This window comes from Phodopus roborovskii, unplaced genomic scaffold (genome assembly GCF_943737965.1).
Source record: "Phodopus roborovskii unplaced genomic scaffold, PHOROB, whole genome shotgun sequence".
NCBI classification, from domain to species: Eukaryota; Metazoa; Chordata; class Mammalia; order Rodentia; family Cricetidae; genus Phodopus; species Phodopus roborovskii.
This window is the reverse complement of record NW_026126433.1, coordinates 51321192-51342432: the sequence shown is the minus strand read 5'-3', so window position 1 is coordinate 51342432 and position 21241 is coordinate 51321192. Positions and strand designations below refer to the sequence as shown.

Sequence of the window (21241 nt, the reverse complement as noted above, 5' to 3'; positions counted from 1 at the left end):
TTGCCACCCAAGAGATATCTAAGTTCTGTTGCCAAATTGTTTCTAAATCAGGCTCCTTTTCATGGTGGAACCTGAAAAAAGAAAATCACTGAAAGCAGTCTACATCTGAAATCTCGTATTTAATCATTCTACTTTTTGACCACTCATTTCTCCCCTCACTACACATGCTTGTTAATCAAATTATGAGGTCCAGTCACAGGACTCTTTCCCCATAGACCCATCCTCTCTTTACCAACCCCACTGTGATGGTGATTAGTGTTTACCAACAACCTAACAATATCTAGAAACACCCATGGAATAAGCCTCTGGGCATGCCAGGGGAAGGGGCAGGGAGCATCTGACCTTGAAGACCTGCTCAATGCAGTGGCCCCTTTCCCTGAGCTAACCCCCTGACTCATGCATAAAGGAGAAAGTGAAATGAGCACAAGTATTCACGATCCGGCTTCCTGACTGTGGATGTGGTGAGCTGCTTCAAGCTCCCACCCAGTTTGACTTCCTGCCAAACACACTGTATGTGCCCCTTAACCTGTAAGCCAGAATAAACCCTCCCTTCCCTAAATTGCTTCTGTCAAGGTATTTTATCACAGCAACAGGAAAAGTAACTAAGACACCTGCCCAGCTTAGCCAGTACCTTGCCAAACACTACTACCACCACCACTGGACTCCCACTAAGTCCATAGGGCAAAGCCCAACTCTAGGACAATCTCCTGAGCTGCAAAGCACTCTGAGGGAAAGCACAGGTCTTCAGTCTCATCAGGCAGCCTCAAGGCTTCCAGCACCCTCCTTCTCCCATTCCCATGCCCTCCTCTTCCTAACAGCTCAACCTACTATCTATCCACCTCAATCACCATCAACCTCCACAAACTTCATCCCCCATCCCCAAAGACAATACAAGTTTTCAGAAGAGAAACGCCTCAACTTGCACCCACAGATGCCCCGATTTACATGTGTGTGTGATTTTCTCTCTTTCCTGGTAATGTGAGGAGGCCCAGACTCCTCCTTTTATCTCAGAGGAAAACCTTAGGTGGAGATACCCATTTTCTGCTGAGCATTCCTCCTCTGTCTGGTTTCAACTTGTTGCTTTACAGCCTCCTTCCTACCACATTAAAAAAAAAAAAACAAAAACACTGCAGTCAAACTCCTCCCTTCTGCAAGCAAATCATCTTTTTCTCCCCACTATCAATCAAGAACAGACTAAGAAATCTGCCCCAGTACTCCGATTTCCCAGCTTCCCTTTCCCTCTCCATCTTCTCATCCTATGCCTCTTCCCATCTATTACAATGCACAAAATAAACGTCTCAACACTAGTTATGATTCATAGAATAATATGTACCAATATCCCTGTTAGGGGGGCGTTCATGACGAAGAAAGAAACGAACTTCGTTCCTTTGACTTCCAAGTCGTTGAAGAACATCAAACATTCGTTCATTATCAGCAACTGGGCGTTCTAAAAGAAAAAAAAAATTAATTATCTATAGGTAATAGAAACAAATATACCCTTGACATAAACTATGTCACAAATGCAGGAAATACTTGGTATTTTACACCATCTTTGTCTTCCATTAATAGAACTCAGAAAAATGATATGTCACAGACTTTCCACACAATCACTGTCAGGTCAGGATAAAATAACAGGAACATTGGGTCCATGCCAGTCGTCAGGGTCTTAAGAGTCTAATTCAGTGGCTTCTTAATGTCCATCAGCATGCCATTTAGCTTCTGAGGGTTCCAATAGTTCCACTCTCACTAATACTAATGCTCTACATGCCCCTACATGAAGAAAAATTAAAAGCAACTTTCTAAATGGCCTCAGTACATGTTTTAATTTAAAGTCTTTAATACAAGTTATTTCCTAGTATGAGTTGAGAGGCTAGTTGGTATACAGGTATGTATATATACATGCACATGTGACACATGTGTGTAGAAGTGCATGCCCATGTGTGCACATGTGGAGGCTAACATCAGGATGTCTTTCTCCATCACTTTCCACTTTCCTTATTTTTTGCAACAAGGTCTCTTCACTGAACTTGAATTTTTGCCATTTTGGCTGAGCTGGCTAGCCAATGGATCCCTGGGATCCCGGTCTGAAGTTCCATCACAGGAGTTATAGAGCCTTCAGCAATAACCCGGTATGTGCGAGTTGGGGATACAAATTTGGGCCCACACTGTGTACAGCACTTCACACATTGAGTGAATTTCCCAGACCCGATATTTATAAATTATCAGTTTGTAACTAATGTTAAGAGTGAAACTTACTCATTTGCAAACAGAATTATTTTAATGAGAAGATATCCTGACATTTTGTAGCAAAACTTTCTATACTTTTCTAGAAACAGCAAAAATGACACAGCTAAATACTCCCTAAGTGGAAGCTTCGGTAGAAATAATGTATTATGAATTATTTCAAAACAATAACAAACACTTCTCACTCTGGGAAAACCAAGGTACTAGTTAAGAAGGCAAGTGCATAAACTCAGAGTTCTCAATGACATCAGTATAATTTGTATAAGAATGATGAAATGTCCTATGAAAACTATACTTTTATCAGTAATCAAGACACCATTTCTCGATGCCTCAAATAAATGACATGGATGAAACAGGGCAGCCATTTGTATAAGAATGATGAAATGTCCTATGAAAACTATACTTTTATCAGTAATCAAGACACCATTTCTCGATGCCTCAAATAAATGACATGGATGAAACAGGGCAGCCAAGAATTCAGCAGCCAATACTGTGACTTAACCCCGAACTTAATCTGCTTGCTTGGAACAAACATCATGCAGTCCTGGTTCTACTTCCAGTAACCGTGATGCATGTAACTACTTTCTATAAACCATACAAACTCCAGTTCCCCACAGAAGGAGGGATCCTGAATAGATGGGCACTAGCACTCATCTTTGTCCCTGGTACCCTTCCTCTGGAGGATGGAACACATCCATCTACTCTACTGCTGCTGCCCTCACTGTAAAGGACATCAGCTGACACCTGTTTCTCCCGCACTGTGAGATACTGAAAGCAGAAAATTTCCATCTCTGCATCCCTCAAAATCTAGTACACTAGCATCCAAGAAATGATGTCCACGCAAATGCATGAGCAGACAGAAAGGAAAGGAAAAGGGAAGGGGAGAGGGGAAGAAGAGAGGCTTTAACATTTAGAGAATGAAGCAACAGAATACACTTAAAGCTTTAGGGTAAGAATGGATTCCTATTTATTTGTTTGCTTGTTTGTTTGTTTATTTGCTTGCTTGCTTATTTATTTATTTATTTATTTTCCGAGTTCTGGGGATCAAGGGCCTTGCAGTAGCAAGTTTTGACCACCTCTGCTTCTTGAGTGTAGCTGCAGTATGACCAGTTCCCTCAAGCACCTACTGCTGTGATGTAGGTCCCACCATGATGGACAACAACCTGAACCATAAGTCAGAAGTTGCTTCAGAGTATTTTATCATAGCAACAGGAAAATAAGACAATCCCAACATCAAAGGTGAAGGGGAGGAAAAGACAAGAGAAGTGAAGAATGCCTCACTTTTCTAGCTAAGGAAAGCTTTACAGGGTCTCTCTGTGCAGCGCTGGCTGTCCTAGAACTCACTCTGTAGACCAGGCTGGCCTCAAACTCACAGAGATCCACCTGCCTCTGCCTCCTAGGTGCTAGGATGGAAGGTGTGTGCCCTAATGTCCAGCAAGGAAAGCCTGAACATACAAAACAAACAAACTCAAAACCAACAACTTCTGAGCACCAAATACTTGACCATAACAATACCCCAGAAGCTTCCACCCAACACATTTGACATCTGCCCTAAGACCTGTGACCACTAACACTTGTTCAGTGACTTCCTTCTGTTGCAGGAAAAGAGCAAAAGGTTTTATGTCACCAAAAAGTTGGAGCAATATGACCTCCTAACAACATGCAGCCTATCCTACCGTCTGTAGGTGAAAACAAGTATTCCCACAGTGCCAATCCTAGAACCCAAAAGCAACAAAAGACAGCAGAACTCAAACAGAAAGCCAGGTTCATACCAGAGCCACACCACACTTCAGCCAAGTGGCAGTCGCTCTCGCCAGGCTCTTTGCACAGATCCACCACATCTCTGCAGATTGTCTCCGGGGTAACAGGAACTTCTGTGAAGTGCTGCTCGCTGTTACTGAGGTACACTGTCAGGAACATCTGAAACACAGGGAAACCATCACCAGTCTTGCCTGCCCAGGTAGCATTCATTCCCTTTAGATCCCTGACCTGAAATAAAATGGAGGGGGTTGGCTAGGCCCAAAGCACAGGGTCTCTGTCCTTCCCCAAACACTGCTGGCTGAAGGGGAAACTCCACAGACAGTCATGGGCAGCCTCCACAGAGAAGGACAAAGCAAATCTCTTTCTGCCAGTTTCATTTGTACTATTTGTTTAAGCAAAAACTTAGCTAGACCACAACATCAAATAGATCTTTTCATAAATCTTTTCACAGTTAATTAAAGAATGCCATACATGCCAGATTTGCTTATAGTCTAAGCTACTCAGAAATCTGAGGCAGGATTGCTTAGTTTGGGAATTCTGGACTGTAACTCTTCAGGAGTAAAGTTACACACATATACATACTGGTGCACTTCTTTTTGGAAGGACATATAAAAATGGAGTCAAGTACATATTCTGATAGTGGGGGATAAGAAACAGGAGCCAGAACACATGCATAAATTATTCCCAAAAAATTTAAATTAAAATGTTTTAATCAAATCCAATACCTAAAGTATTAAATTTCACTAACAAGTAGAAATTAACAGTATTCCAGAAACTAACTGATCTTTTATATAAATTCAGTCCAACTTGCTGTAAATCTTTCTCCTAGTAAAAAATAAACATCTTAAAAAACATTGCTCCCAAAGTATGCCTATTCAATTACTTTAATATGTTGTTAATCCCTAATGCTAAAGAAACCAACAAGCTGCAAATAAATGTTTGATGGCAATGCAAGTCAGAAAACCCTGTTCATCCAATCCCATGAACACCTACTCCATGTGAATTAGTACATATCAGTATGAAGAATAACATTTGTAAGGAGTTATCCCACTTTCACTCTGAATGAAAAAGGAATGCAGAGACCACAGGAACTTGAAAAACAATAAAGATATTGTCTTTCAGACATGGTGACCACTGACAAAATATGGGGTTAACCAGGCAGTGATGGTGCACGACTTTAATCCCAGCACTCAGGAGGCAGAGGCAGGTGATCTCTGAGTTCGAGGATAGCCTGGTATCCAGACCAAATTCCAGGCAGCCCAGGCTACACAGACAAAACCAGTCTGAAACAAGCAAACAAATAGCCTGTCTCAAACAAAGTATGGGGTTTATGACTACAATAGGAAAAAAGCAGAGTGAGCAGAACCTACACTCTGGTCATAGTACCATGAGAGTTACAGGGTTTGCCAAAAGTCACCTGACTCATCATCCCAGAGGAGGTACAGTGACAGAAATTCACTCAGATATCACAGTGGGGACCTGAAGATTTGGAGGCACCTGGGTGGGCTCTGCTCCTCAGAATGCTAAAGCCGGTTTCCCTGGGGACTTCACCTCCACTTTTTGCAAATGCATCTCTTAATTTACATAAACACCTTTCACAACGTAATCCAGAAGCAGTAAAAGTGGATTCTGCTAAAACAGTAAAGAGCTCATTTAAGGGGGAGGGGGTGCTGCCAAGACCCTTAGTATGAACTGAAAGTGTTCAAGCTAATTATCTCAGGCTCTGTGCATTCTGGTGACTGTAGCACTCAACCAACGAGGCAGCACATAAGCTCCTTACACACAGCACCTTAACAACACTGGGAAAACTAAAGATTAACCAAGATCTCAGATGCTACTCTGTTGCTAAGACCCAGCATACCCAACCACAGCAACAAAGTATAAAGTAGTATTTCTTCAAACTCCTACCCACACCAAAACTCTCTGAAGTTTAAAGTTTCCAAAGTAGAAACTGTTTTCATTGTAAGCATAGGACTTGAAGCCATTTATTAAATTATAGTAACACCAGTCAGAAAAACATGCACTAAACACAGTGCATCAGCAAATAAACAGGTATGTAACAGCCCCTCTGTGCTCTGTCTTGCCAGCTTCTGTCACAGGCATTATCCATCATACTTAAACCAACTCTCATACAAACAGAACAGGTATTATTTTCTCTTTCTCAATGAAGAAAAGGCTCAGAGCAGTGGTCTCCTTGGTTACTGAAGCAAGGTCAGAGCAGCACAACTCCTTCTGATCCATCCTCTGCTCTTCAAGCTGTCAATGCTCTCAGCGGGACAGTATGAGCAAGTCTTCCACTTAGCCAGCCATCCCAAGTTAACAGCAGTCTAGCCTGTTACTTTCTGAAAACCAATGGCTCTGTTATTTAAAAGAATAAGAATATGAGAGAAGTGTTCCAACACTGGTGGAAATGGCAAGTGCCTGAGCCAACACCCTCCTTGCCCATAAACTAGCTGTAGTGATCTGTGCCTGTGCTAAAGTTCTCCATGCGGACCAGCAATGGCATTTTGTTGGCTTCTATGACAGATGGAATGAGAACCCCACACTCATTTTTTTTTTCTTTTCTTCTTTTTTTTTTTTTTTTTTTTTTTTTTTTTTTTTTTTTAAGATTTACTTATTACATATACAGCATTCAGCCATGGCAGAAGATCTTGTTATAGATGTTTGTAAGCCACCATGTGGTTGCTGGAAATTGAACTCGGGACCTCTGGAAGAAACAGCCAGTGCTCTTAACTGCTGAGCCATCCCTAAATGGCCTTGTATACAGTATACAGGAAGCTATAGGCTGGAGATACCTGGCCACCACCATTCTACTTCAGATCAATGTCCTTTGTATCCATCCAACATTTATAGATGACCTATGGTCTGGACTGTAATGTAAAAACAATCTGATGAAATAGGAACAAAATGCGGCAGGAGGGAGAGAAGGGGATGACAGAAGAACATAAAAATCTATGTGGAAAAGACACGGGGAGGAGCTCCCTCTCTCTCCTCTTTCCCACTGAGCAACCCCAAAAAGAAGTCTGGTGTAAGGTACAAGGTGAGACAGAGGAGGGAGCTGTGGGGGAACAAAATGACAGCCAAAGAGCTGAGCTCCTCTCCACAATGCTGGGAGGGCTCTTAAGCAGGCAGCCACCATCTAAAAGAAACGCAAGCCTAGCTAAGGTTGGGCAAGTATGTCACACAGAGAACAAGGTCCCGGGAGGCAACACTTGGTCACATGTGTGGAAGATGAGGTCTCTGTGGAGAGAGGAAGAAGAAAAGATTACAGAAGCAAGCAGAAACCAGCATGCAAGTCTTTATGGGAAGGGAACTGAGACTCCTGCTCCGTTCCTAACAAGTCCTGGATGATACACAACTGGTCTACAAACCTACCAAGAACCACTATGAAAGGCCAAAGCAAGGAAACAGGAAATTTGGACTGTAATTTATGAGACTCCCCCCCCCAGGAGGCAAATAATTAAATAATAATAACAACATGGTTGCCAAGGGCTCAGGAAAAAGATAATTACCTCCTCCTCTCAGATGTGAAAACTAAATGACAAAATGAAGCTTTCATACCTTTGAAACATTCTTTTAAAATTATGTCAAACACTCCCTTATCCTCAGTATTCACCCATTATAAAGGTTAACTGTAACTTCAAATCTCTAATCTTAAAACCTAGCCACAATAATGGATTTTAATGTGACAACCTGTATTTTAAATGCTGTAAAGAGAATGAAATGCAGACTTGTTTCCAATAAATACCAATTCCTTTCTCCTTCCATTACTTGGAGAGGTGAAGGGGGAGGGGAGTGGCAGCAGGTTAAACTACCTGTGTGTGGCAGGAGCGTTCATTCAGATCAGGTGACATGATGAAAAAATCAAACAAATTTTAAAGTTAGATATGGTTGCATTCACACTTGGAAAGCAGAGGCAGGAGAATTTTAAGTTCCAAGCTAACTATTATATTGTTGAAATTTTTAAAATAATTTACAGCTTGAAAGCACACCTAGTGTGATTACTGTTTGTGTCTGTCTCTTACAATGACAATCTCAGAGGGGAAAACATGAAGGAAAAATAAAACGCAACCCCAGGAACAATGCACAGTAATTTGTGCCAAAGCCGTATCTACACAGAACTGTCAGAAGCACAGATAATCTTCAGTTAAAAAGAACAAACCACAGACTTAGTTTAAAGCTCCATTGTGATGGAGCATGCAGTCACTGTAATTAATGTTCTGTCACTGACAGAAGGATGCCTCATTTTCAAAGAGAAGTTATTTCAGATGGAAGTAGGAGCAACCTTTCCAAGAGGACACACAGAGCATTGGCTAGGGCACTGAAAGAAATGTACTCTGAGTCAGAGTTTATTCACTTGATTTTCTAAATTATTTATTTACTTATTTGTTTATTGATTGGAGGTAGCATATACATGAATCCCTGTATGTGTAGAGGCCAAAAGACAACCTGCAGGCATTGGTTTTCTCTTCCCACCATATGGCTCCTTGGGATAAAACTCCAGTTTTCAGGGTGGCGACAAGAACCTTTACTCACTGACCCACCTCAGCAGCCATATTCATTCGGTGAAGTCAGAGGAGATGAAAACTGGAGCCTGGGTCTAAGAAGTTCGTTGTAACAGACAAGAAGTAGAGGCTGACCACACCTTCAGAGCTGGCATCTGTGACAATGCACACTTACCCTAGGCTTACCTACAGGAGGTCGGGTGTGCAAGGAGAAAAACCTGCTCTTCCAAGAAAAATGAGCAAACTAAAAAGAACAAATGCATACCACATGGAGGCTAGAGGCTGACATCAAGTGTGGTGCTCTATCACTCTTCAGCTTACATTTTGAGACAGCATCTCTCACCGAACCTAGAACTGACCAACTGGCTAGACTGGCTACCCCCACCCCCACCACCTATCTCTGCTCCCCAGTACTGGAGCTACAGTTGTGCACTGCCAAGCCCTGCTTTTATGTGAATGCTGGGGAAATCCAAGTTCAAGTCCTTATACTTTCACAGCAAGCACTTTACCCAAGGACCCATCTTCCCATCCCCCAGAGAGAGGACTGAAGGAACAGCAGGGCCAATGAGATGGCTCAGTGGATAAGTTACAACACAAGCCTAACCACCTGAATTTGAGGCCCAGGACACACACAGAGCAGGGAAGGGAGGAATGTCTCCACAAGGTTGTTGTGTGTGTGAGTGCGCATGCATGTATGTGAGACACACCATAATATTAAATTCTTAATTAAAAAAATAACATTAAGGACTACAGTATTGCTCAGGAGCAGAGCAAAGGTCTACCATGTGCCAGGACCTGGGTTACACACACACACACACACACACACAACCAACAACAACAACCAAAGTTTTCCCTTCCATCTCTCAAACTCTCATGGGGACTTGAGCCCAAACACAGCTACACAACACTTGAAAAAGTTTCTAGTGGAGTTTCTAACAGTCATTCCAGCCAGTCTCTTGCTCCTGTGTTTACTCTGCTGGCAGGAGTATACCAGAGCAAGTCACTAGCTTCCCCAGGCAAGCATGTTCTGCCCCAGCTTATGCATGAAGCCATTGTGGGATCACCCCAATCTGAGAGGGTAGCACGTGGGTCTTAGTAGATATGGACCTCCTTCAGAAGTCCCAGGCATGCTTCATCTTTGTATCCCTTCCCTGTCTCCCTGAGGACATCCTAGCTGTAACACAGTTCATGAAAGATCACTACTAACATGCTTGCCAAGCTCTTTCCCCACCTAGAGTCTACTCTGGACTGTCAAGCTACGTTGAAAATCCTCATCTACCAACCTTCTATTAAGAGTCAATCATATTAAAATTCTTCTATGCTCACTAAATGCATTGCTTTTTATCCTGGCATACTTTTAACCTAAGTCTATCAGTTTCTATCCGCCAAATTTGAGTTATTTAAAGAAAAAACACAGACTCATAGCCAATGACCTTTTTTTTTTTTTTTTTTTTTTTTTTTTTACATGATCAACTATTTCTTGGGCCACTTATAAAAAGTTAGAACTTGGCTATTAACCATGAAGCATCAATTTAAACAATACTCTGTGAGAAAGCTAATCATACATAAAATATGTTGTCTTTCATTCCATACCATGTAGAGTAGATGGCCATTTCCTAAAACACCAACAAGGCAAGTTACATAATAAATTGTGATTGTTTCAATTAATGCAAAAGAGCACTGTATATGAAAAATAGTGTTTATAAGCAAGGCATCTGCTGGTCTTTGCTGTCTGGTAACATAACCATTCTATATATAGGCAGCTTTCCACATGGTGTCTTATCAAAGACAGTCACTCCAAAGAAGCTCCTGGTTCTGTCTCCCACTCAACCCCAACTCCTTACTAAATTCATATACTGAGAGCTTACCAAGCAAACACAGTTCAAGTAATAGAAATGCAGGGATGAAAACTGCCTTCTTCAGGGCAGAAAAAAGATTAATAATACACTGACGAATTGCGGTCAAGGATCAAAAGTGTTAAATGGGACACACAGCTCGGCAATTTTAAGTGCTGGCTGCTCTTCCTGATTTCATTCCCAGCACCCATATGGCAGCTCATAACTGTCTGTAACTCCAGTCCCTGCTTGTTCAGGCCTTCTATGGGCACTGCATGCTCACAGTACACAAACATACATCTAAACACAACACCCATACACATAAAAATAATAAACAAATAAAATGTTTATTTTTAAAGGAATAAGGAGTGAGGCTTTATTCCTGAGGAAGTCATTAGAGCAGGTTGTGTATTCTAACTTCAGATAATTCCAATTTAATTGGAAATAAAATTTGAGTATTCCTTACCCAAAAGGCTTAGGACTACAAATGTTCCAGAATTTGCTTTGTTTCTGTATTCTGGGATATTTGCAAATACCCATGAAGATCTTATTTTTAAGAGACTCAAGTACAAACATGAAAGTTGTGTGTTTACGTATACCTACACACAGCATAAAGGCTGCCTTCTTAACTGCAGGACTTCACATGAGGTCAGGGGTGAAATTTACTACTCATGACACCCTCAAACTCAAAAGATCTCATATTTTGGAGGTTTTTGTGCCTGGGTTACTATGTGCTTAAAGCTCAGCTGAGTATGGTAGCTCACACCTATAATCTCAGCACAAGGATCATCCCAAATTCCAGGTCAGTCTGGTTACACGGTAATAGCCTGTATGAAGAAGAAGAAGGAAAAAAAATACCTAAAACTTACATCAAATGATCAGCTCCACAGTAATAGCTTCATGTCACCAAGTAAGAAATCTAAAACCCACACCTCACTTCTCTCCTAGAATAGCTCATCTGCAGCCACTGCCCACTCCCTGTTGTTGAAGGCTAACTCAGACCATAAAACGTCCTGTAGCTGCTCCTACACAAACACCCAAGTGCAGCAGAGGGAAATGCTTCTTAGCCATTCATCCACTGACTCTTCCCCTAGTACATCCCACTCCCCAAGTTCACTCAGACTTACACACAGTACCTTTGCAATCTGTGTCTGCCTGAGTGAGCTAATGACACAGAGTCAGGGATTAACATTCCATGGAGGATGGGAACGCTGGCAGGGGACTAGAACATAATGGTCATTATGTGTGTGTCAAGAAATATTTATCCATAAACACATGGCATGACTTCAATGTGAGCATTTCCAAAGCCAGATAATGTCTCAAATGAAAAGGATACAATAATGCCTATGTGGAGACAAATTTGAACTTTCTTTTCAACTATACTTAAAACTGAATTCAGTCAAAAGTTTAAATGCATCATCCAAAGCAATGCCCCTTGAGGTCACTCTGCTTTCCAGTAGCTGTCATAATCACAAATAAATTAAAAGGAGCAGAATACACACTAAATAGATTCTTCTTGCTATGTTGCTATGCTCTCCCTAAAGTAGGCATTGTATTGCTACCTTGTTATTACAATTGTTTTACTTATTTGTTTGCCTTTCACACAGAAAGATGGAAGAGTCTGGTGGGGTAGAGCTAGCTAAAGACAGCAAGATGCAAAAGGATACACTTGCTGTGAGCAAAAGAAAAACCAAACACCCTGTAAGTCCTGTGGCACCCTAATGAGATTCCTTAGGAGAACAAGATAGCAGTAAGGGTGACCAGATGCTCCCTTCTAAATGCCAACTTTGGTATTCTCAATCTTTTGGTCAATTCCTATAAGCAGCTAAAACTTCTGAAATGACATAAAAAGCCTTGATTTCATTTGGGCTAGAAAACAAAGAAACTTGTTATCTGGCTAGCTAAGGTATTTATTAGGCTGTATTAGGGGCCTGTCTTGAAAGATCCTGGAGAAAAAAGGAATACATAATTTTGTATAGATTGAAGCAAAAATAATGATCAAGGTGAGCATTGCATAAAAGCCCAAGAAAAAAGAGACCGGACATAAAGGGTCTACATGCACATGGACCAAATGGCTGAAAGCAAAGCAAAGGAAGGAAGGAACATAAATCTCTGGCTCTAAAGAGCAACAAAATACCAAAGCATGGAGCTACCTTGAAATAATAGTGTTGGGGCCAGCAAGACAGCTCAGCAGATAAAAGTGCTTGTTGTTCATCCCTGGCAGCCCATGATGGATCTCCAGAACCCACTGGAAGAGAACCTTCTCCCCTGAAAGCTGTCTAGCACCCACAAGTGCACCATGGCATGCATAATCCCCCTGACACACAACAGATAGAAAATGAATAGTGTCTCTACTTCATAAAATGAACACATTTATCAAAAATTACCTGCATCTCACAGACTACCTATCGTCATCTATAGCTTGTGGCATGGAGAAAACATGGAGATAGTCTTTAAAAGTCAGCTTGACTTGTTTTCCTTAGATCTCTGCTTACTTTGTACCTACGTTAGGAACATAAACATAGCACTGATTTCAAAACAAAAGAAAATCAAGAAGCAGTTAGGCAGCATCTGAAGCTGCTGGAGCAACATGGCTCCACCACGGTCAAACGCTTCCTAAGGCACTTACAAGGCTGTAAGGACATGTTAATATGAGAACTAAAGAACTGATCTGGGCCTGGTAGCACATGCTATACACCAGCTGGGTATTTAGGAAGCCGAGAAAAGAGGACTGTATATTTAAGAACTACCAGGAGCAATTTATAGAGCTCCTATCTCAAAAGTAAAAAGCAAACTGTGGGGCCAGAGAGATGGCTCAGTGGTTAAGAGCACTGACTGCTCCTCAGAGGGCCTGAGCTCAATTCCCAGCACCCACGTGGTGGCTCACAACTGTAACTCCAGTTCCAGGGGATCCAACACTGTCTTCTGGCCTCACTAGGCATACACATGGTAAACAGACATACATGTAGACGAAACATATTTTTAAAATAATCACGGGGTGTTTATGTTTAAAGAGAGAGCACTGTGGGTAGCATGTGCAAGGCCCTAAATGGAATCCCCAATATGGAATGGGAAGAGAAGAAGTGAATGACAGGTAAGGAACTCTATTCCCACCTTATTCTGATTCCCAACCCTAGAAAGTCTACTGTTTCTCCTCTCACATCACAGACCTCTTTATGTCACCTAAGGCAAGCTAGCAGAGCAAGTGGCAAGCTGTAGACATTAATCTAAAACCAGTTCCTACCACCAGCGGGCCCTTCGCGTAGCAAGGTGTCCCTTTTGTTCATTTCCCACAGGGTTCTTGAAGCCTTTTCCCAGTCATCCACCATAGCACCCCTAGAATTCTTTCTCCCTACAGCCAAAGAACAAGTTTCCCTAGTCATCAGATCATGCCAACTCTCACTATCCTGCACCCCTCCAGTGGCTATTGCACCCCTTCCACAGAAAATCTACATGCTGCCAATTCTCTGCATCACTTCCTGCCACTCTCCCTGCCCTCACAGCTCTGGTCTAGCTGGTTTCCAATAGTTCACAATGAGCATCTGCCCCAGACACAAGCAATTCTGTCCACTGGAAATGTTCCATGTGGAAATCTTCAGTGTTCATTTCTTCCCGCCATACAGACACAGCAGAAATGTCACGTCCCTGGCCACCGGATGTAAAGCAGCCACCCAGTCACATTAGCCTGACTTACATCCCATCTAATGCCATAACTTTCTTTCACATGTGTCTCAACCTCCCCAAGCTCCGTGAAAAGTAGGTTCCCTGAAAGTTGTCCTGCATCCATGACACTCAGAAAAGAGCCTGAAATGCAGTGGACATTCACTGACCACGTATTAAACATGTGCTGGCCCCAAACAACCATCATGAGAAATAAATGAGGAGACATGATCCAATTATGATTCCATCCAAAGCAGTCCTCACTGTCCTCAGCACCCAGACAGTCCTGAGAACACAAGAAGCGGTGCTCCCTCCCTACCACCATCTCAACACTTCTTCAGGGCCCTTTGCACAACCCAACCAACTGGAAATGGTTGTAGAATGGGCCCAGCCATTTCAGTGTCTTCATCAAGACCTCCCAGTGCCTCTAGTCCCTTCATCCCTTTTGTTTTGTTTTGTTTTCAACACCATCTCCTTCACACCCTGTTTAAAACTACCACTGCAGATTTATTAAATATACCTCGTAAAAAGATAATTACTAAGTCCCTTCTCTCTCCCTATGAATGAGAAAAATCTGAACTCTCTATAGTAGTGGAGCAGGAATTTTTTTTTTAAAAAAAGGTCAAAGAGATACTTCTCTACTTAGGGGCAGATAACCACTTCCCTTTCAATAGGAACTTGGTAAGAGCTTTACCAATTTTCTCACTTAAATAGAAATAGAAATATCTGTTTTCTTTTTCTATTTCAAAAATTAGCTACATTCTGGAGAGAATTTTTAAGATTTATTTCTGTTTATGTTTATATGTGTGTGAGAGAGTGGATGCATGAGTGTGCAGGTGCCTGTAGAGACCAGAAATGGTCACTGGATTCCCAGAGGCAGGAGCTGTTGTGAGCCACCTGACTAGGGTGCTGGGAAGCCAAATCCAGGCCTCTGGAAGAGCAGCAAGTGCCCCAGCCTCTGGAGCACAATTTTTGAAGTTATCATTAGCTATTAGCCAAAATAACATGGTAAATGTTTGCTCTACAAGTATAGCCCAAGTGTTTGTAAGCTTGAACAGAGCATATATTTGCAAACACCTAGTTCAAATCTCACTTCAATAGAATGGCCAGAAGCAAATTAATGAAACACCTGTTCCAAATTCTGTTGCATGAGAATGGAAAGATCAAGGAGACTAGCTAGGTCTCTAGGTCACGGGGCCGTGTTAGACAAAGGGGATCTAGATAAAAGCTTTTTGACTGACCTGCAAGGAAGCTAGGTTTCCCACCCCCTGCCTCACCCCACCTCCAATTCCAGGTTTTCAAACAGTTTGTCTCAATTCCCAGCACCCAGGTTGTGAACCACCTGAGTCTCCAGCTCCAGGGGATCTGACCCCTCTGGCCTCTACAGGCACCTGCACTTATGCATATGCACACACCCTCACACAGAAACACACAAATACACAGTTTTTTAAAATTAAATCGTTTTAAATCTTTTCTAAGAAAGCACTTAATATGTGTTTCGGAAGTTCAGTAGTTATGATCAGTCTACTGAGCATTTATTTTCATTGATAATTTGGTGCTAGTATAATCTAAATAAGAAAACTTTTCAATTATTTTACATAGAAAAAAAAAGAAAAACCATCAAAAACCATACTTGCTAAGTTTCTTCCCACAATCCAAACCTTGGACTTGGCACTTACTTCTCTGATAAAACAGTACTCAGTGTTTGGTGATGTTCTAAGGAGCACCTGTGACCAACACCTCTACATCCAGGACAGATGCAGAATCCTAAAAGTCTTACTTACCACTCCAAATAAAAATACACCTCAACAGGAGGAAGGGCCTAGTCCCTACTCCAAATGATTTGAAAGATTTAGATGACCCCTCCTGGAAGGCATCACTCACTCTACATGTGGAGTGGGGAGGGGAAGTGGGAGGGTGGGGGAGAGGGAGGGAGGGGGAACTGGGATGGATATGTAATAAGAAAAAAAAAAAGAATAAACCTCAAATGTACCCACTTTATCTACTTTTTTCAATTCTAACTGATAAGAGAAAAACGCTCTGTTTAGTACCTAGCACACTATCAAAATCCAGTGCTTAAAATGTGTTTGGCTTGATTAAGTGGCATGAACTGAACAGAACACTCCAGATTCCTAAACTCTTACAGCCTATGCTTCTGTGAGACACTTGTCAGTGGAGAAACCTAGGGAGAGGCTTATAACACAGGACAACATAGCAGAGCAGCATGCACTGCTACAGAGTTCTCCTGTTTGAGCTGAAGAAAACCCAGTCCATCTGGGCTTTTCTTCACAAGGGCTCTGTGTGCCTTTTAAAGGCGTGCCACCTGCCCTAGATCACCCAGAGATAAAGGGCAAAGTATTCCTTAAAAGCTCCAGCATAGAAAGTCCTCATTGTTCCTAGAGTCTGCTGGGAAGGGGGATGCCAGCTCTTCCTAGAAGAGTAAGAATGACCCTCCAAAGTCCCTTCTCTTTAATTTTTAAAATATGGGACAGTGCATACTTGCTTACAGTTCTTTATACTATGTCTGATTTCTCTAAAAGGCAAAAAAAAAAAAATCAGAAAATTTCAAATGTGAAATCACACATAATATAATTGAAGTCACAAGGCCACAAAACTGAAACACATGAAATGTGAGGTCTTTCACACATTTTTTAAAATAGATGATTCAATGGCCTTTGAAAATTATAACTCTTGAGATAGGAACTCATCTTTAAGAACAGCCTAAACTTCATCCTGAAAGGGAAAAAAAAAAAAAAAATCCACATGTACTACCTTCTTATATATACTCCTAGTCAGCTGGAAGAAATTCTTTCAGAGAACAGAATTTACACAGTTTTACACTGGTTCAATGCTCCATATCTGTAACTCTTTTTAATATTTATTTATTTGTGCTTTGGTGTTTTGCCTCCAGGTTTGTCTGTGCAAGGGCATTGGATCCCTGGAAGTGGAATTACAGCTGCCATACAGGTGGGTACTGGGAATTGAACCTAGGTTCTCTGGAAGAGCAGACAGTACTCTCAACCACTGAGCCATCTCTCCAGGCCCCACATCTGTAACTTAAAAGATTTTTTTTTTTAAGTTTAAAAAAAGTTTTGGAAAATACTAGCAAAATAAAACCGGGCTTTTGAAAATACAGTACTTAAGCAGAAGTTCTGATTTTGGTCTGCAGAGTGAAACTACAGAGTAGAACAGGCTTGGTTTTCCAGCACTACAAAACAACTCCAAGTAATTAGGTCCCTGCAGCACGGACAGGAAAAATGTCACAAATTTAAAACTAACCACGGTCAGGTTAACTGAGCTTTTTAAACTGATGACATTTGGTTTGATTGCACATGCAAAACAGTCAACACCAGGTAAGTACATGCTACTATTTAAACATAATTAAAATGAAATCATTTTTCAAGTTCAGTTCTTCATTCTGTGTACAAGGCACTGCGGGATAATACAGACCAACACTGTCTACCCAAGTATGTCCAAATGTGCTACAGAGACAAATCCAAGCCCTCTGGCCTTCTATGGGACACTGGTATATTCTGCTTTTTAATTTACCATTTCAATAGCAGATGTGAACTAACATTTTAATGAAACTGTTTTCTGAAAAGAGCAATAAAGGCTTTCAGAGTTGGATGAACTCTTTTGTAAACACATTATTTTTGTGAGCTATAATACTTCACAACATGAAAGTCATAATTTTCAAGTATCATTTTCAAGTGGGTGAGAATTTTTGTTTTGGATAATTGCCTCCATTAGAAAATCAGTTACAATGAATGGAAAACTAAAAAGCCACGAAGTCCAAGTACAAATAACCCTTCTTAAATGAAGGTAAGGTGTCAACTATAAAATCAGCTTCTCCTCACTAAGTGGTGGAGATAGCACAGTAGAAGAGATGCTAACCATGACAGGTATCTGGGAAAAAAACAAGAGTAGTCATCATGCCACTTGTGAGGTACCCTATCATTAGCTCCACTGTGATTCTGTTATTTTTAGTTAGTCTGCTAAAATGCATCTTCACTTCTGGCTTTGTAACCAATTATCACTTCACGTCCCACATAAAGGAAAACTACTTGAGTCTGTACTACTTGAACACCATTTTGTCTGTATGTATTTAATATAATGCATTACAACTCCAGAATGCCTTCCCAAACAAACCAAGAATGTACCTGGTGCCACAAAACTGTCTTTGAAAACGATTAGACAGATAAAATTTTAAACGTTTTTACCACATTAAAAAGGCACAGCAAGGCAACTGGTCTACACTCCGAGTGTCCGTCTTTCCATTAGTGTGATGCTTTTCCTGATAAACTTTTAGTTTTCCAAAGTAACAAACAAAATACAACAGAACCTTACTCAGAATAAAAATCCAAGCATATTAAAAGCTAAAGATGAAAACCACATTTAAGAAGATAGTTTTAAGCCAGGAATGGTGGTCATGTCTATTATCCATGCATTCCAGATGCTGATGCAAGAGAATCGATGTGAGCTATAGGGCAGCCTGGGCTACAGAGTAGGTACCACGCCAGCAAGGTACTACATTGCAAGATCTATCTCAAAGAACCAAAATATACTTTCAGAGGCTTTACAGCCCAATGACAGAGTACCTGTTTAGCGTATATACAAGGCCCTGGTTTCATTCTGAATAACACACATGCAGAAAACGCAAAGTTTCTTTTCAGGTACCCTTATATATAAGCATATAAGTATACTATATATAAGTACAAAAGCACTTACAACCTGAGGCTTGGGTGCTGGAGAGATGCTTAGTGGTTAAGAGAACTTGTTATTCTTACAGGGGTCCTGGGTTCAATTCCCACCACCTACAGAGCAGCTCACAACCATCCTAACTGCAGTTCTAGGGGATATGATGACCTCTTCTGACCTCTGTGGGCACCAGTCACACACATGGTACACTGATATACAGGCAAGTAAAACATTTGTATACACAAAATAATCTTTCGTAAAAGGAACACAAATGAAAATCTATCCTATTTTTATGTATCACAGAATAAAAATCTCATGTGTAATTATTGTTGCCAATTCAGGAGTTTTATGTAGCACCTATCAAACCCAGGCACCCTTCCTTCATAAACAGTAACTAATCTTCCAGACCACCCACGCTGAAGCAAAGAGACAGTTTCTTTTTCTTTAACATCTGGGATTACTAATGCTGTACAAAATTCCAAAAGGCATCATGCACACTACACCTCTATTGAGATTCTATTCTGAATCAGAAAAGCAATCAAAACTACACAACTTAAGTGACTTTAGTCCCAAGATTCCTAACTTCTTATAAGATTCTGATGATTTGCTACACAGTTGGGAGACAAACATCCCTACATGAAACAAAACAAAAACAAAGGATACCTTGATATTAAACTGACTTTTCAGGAAGAGGTCATATTGCAATAAAAACACCTATTCTTTTCCTTTTACTGTCAGAAAAAAAAAAAAAAAAACTGGTAGACAACCTACAAAGCTTTTTCACAACAAAGAAATAAAATCACAAGGAATAAAAAAGTTAACAAAACCTATCGTTATCAAGGTATGTACTTTACTATGAGGTATTCCCATCACAAACCTAACTCAATAAAGGAGTAATAAGCCAGAAGATACAAATGCCAACAATTCCAAATTCCTTGACTCTTACCAATTAAAAACCATCCCAAGACATCTAAACCCCCCAAATCAAATTATTATGTGTACAAGACAGAATAATTTAGGACATCTTTCATAACACAAGGGAGAAGGAGACAACACAGTACATTCTGCATGTGCAAAAACAAAACAAAATATAACCCCCACATAAATTTCATCACTCTATTCCACGAATTTTACAAAAGCAAAAATAAAGATGTTTAGGGGCTTTTTGTTCTGTTTTCTTAAACAAGTGAACTATATGAACATGGGTGGGAGAGTATGGATGGATATGGTTAGAATACATTAATTTTCCAAAGAATATTTAAAAGTTAATTATTGTTAAAAAAAAAAAAAAAAGTCAAGTTGATTCCAAGATTGATTCTGCCTATGAGAGGAGCAAACACAGCACCCACGAGGAAATCCACGACTACAGAAGCCACCACAACAAGCCAAATCTCGCGCTCGCTAAAGAAAAGTGGCTTTTCGGAAACATCTCCATCCAAACTACTGATCACCTGTGGTCTGGTAGTCAAGTCTGATACCTAAAGCACTCACTTCTCTTTCTCGGAGGTCTTGCAGAACAAGCTGTGGGAGCGGGTCACAGAAGTTTGCCTGTCAACTAAAACTTTTAAGACTACATTTACTAAAACCTGTTTCCACAAAGAGATAGGGTGACTTGGCTGCTATCGCCAACATCAGATCGAAATTCAAGGGGATTAAAAAAAAAATCCACTAGCAGAAATAAAGAAAAAGAAAAGCCAGCCGTTTCAAGCATTATTCTTCACTCCAGTAAAAAGCTCAAACGAAAAGAATAGGGTTCCCGGTTCCCCGGCTCTTGACCTTCAAAACAACCCCCCAGAAGGTCTCAATCCTAGAGGCAAAGTTTGGAGCAGCGGCCCAGGGCTGCCGCCCTGACCTGCGAGGCAGCACCGCGACCCAGAAGAGGGAACCCGGAGGAATGGAGCCTGGAGTCCCGAAGCCCCGAGCTCGACTGGCTCGGCTGCCCCGGGCCCCGCGCCCCGCACACTTCCGGGCCCCACGCCCCGGCCCCAGCACGCTCACCCGCTTACCGGCATCATTTTGGACCCGAACCGCATGGAAGCGGGGGTCCGGCCGCGGCCTGGCCGAGCAGAAGTGGCCCGGGGGTCGCGGGCCCGGGGAAGCCGAGCGAGGACGAGGCCGCGCGCCCGGTAGCCGACCTGTTGCAAGACAGCGGCGCGCCGACCCCCTCGGCCGACCGGGACGTCACCGAGCCCCCGGCCCACTCCCCTTGCCGGTCCTCGGGACGCGACGCGGCTTTGTCTCGGCGTTCGCGACTCCCTCCTCCTCCTTCTCCTCTCCGAAACCAACTAATCCCGGCCAGGCCCCCGCCGAGGCGCTCTGGCCCCGCCCCCGCCCGCGAGGCCCCGCCCGCGGCGCGCCCGGAGGCTTGAGGGAGGCGAGGGGGAGTGCCGGGCCAGGTGACGAGGGCGCATGCGCAGACTCGGGGGCGGGGCCGGAGGGAGGGGCGGGAGGGGTGGGAACCTCTCCCCTCGGGAGGGAAGTGTTGGCTAGGGGCGCGGCGGAGCGGCTAGTGCGCGCGCCCCCGGGCGGAGCCAAGGC

The 21241-nt window shown here is 42.1% G+C and overlaps 1 protein-coding gene across 1 annotated transcript in view; it reads right to left on the bottom strand.

Annotated features, from left to right (window-relative positions):
* Positions 1 to 20975, bottom strand: part of Tp53bp2 (tumor protein p53 binding protein 2) — a 47466-nt gene extending 26491 nt beyond the window's left edge. Inside the window, exons 1-3 of the mRNA XM_051186482.1 lie at positions 20710 to 20975; positions 4017 to 4164; positions 1334 to 1447 (exon numbers count right to left, since the gene is read on the bottom strand). Coding sequence (XP_051042439.1) covers positions 1334 to 1447; positions 4017 to 4164; positions 20710 to 20736 — 289 coding nt within the window. The 5' untranslated portion in view covers positions 20737 to 20975. The remainder of the gene's footprint in view (positions 1 to 1333; positions 1448 to 4016; positions 4165 to 20709) is intronic.
* Positions 20976 to 21241: the final 266 nt, after the last annotated feature.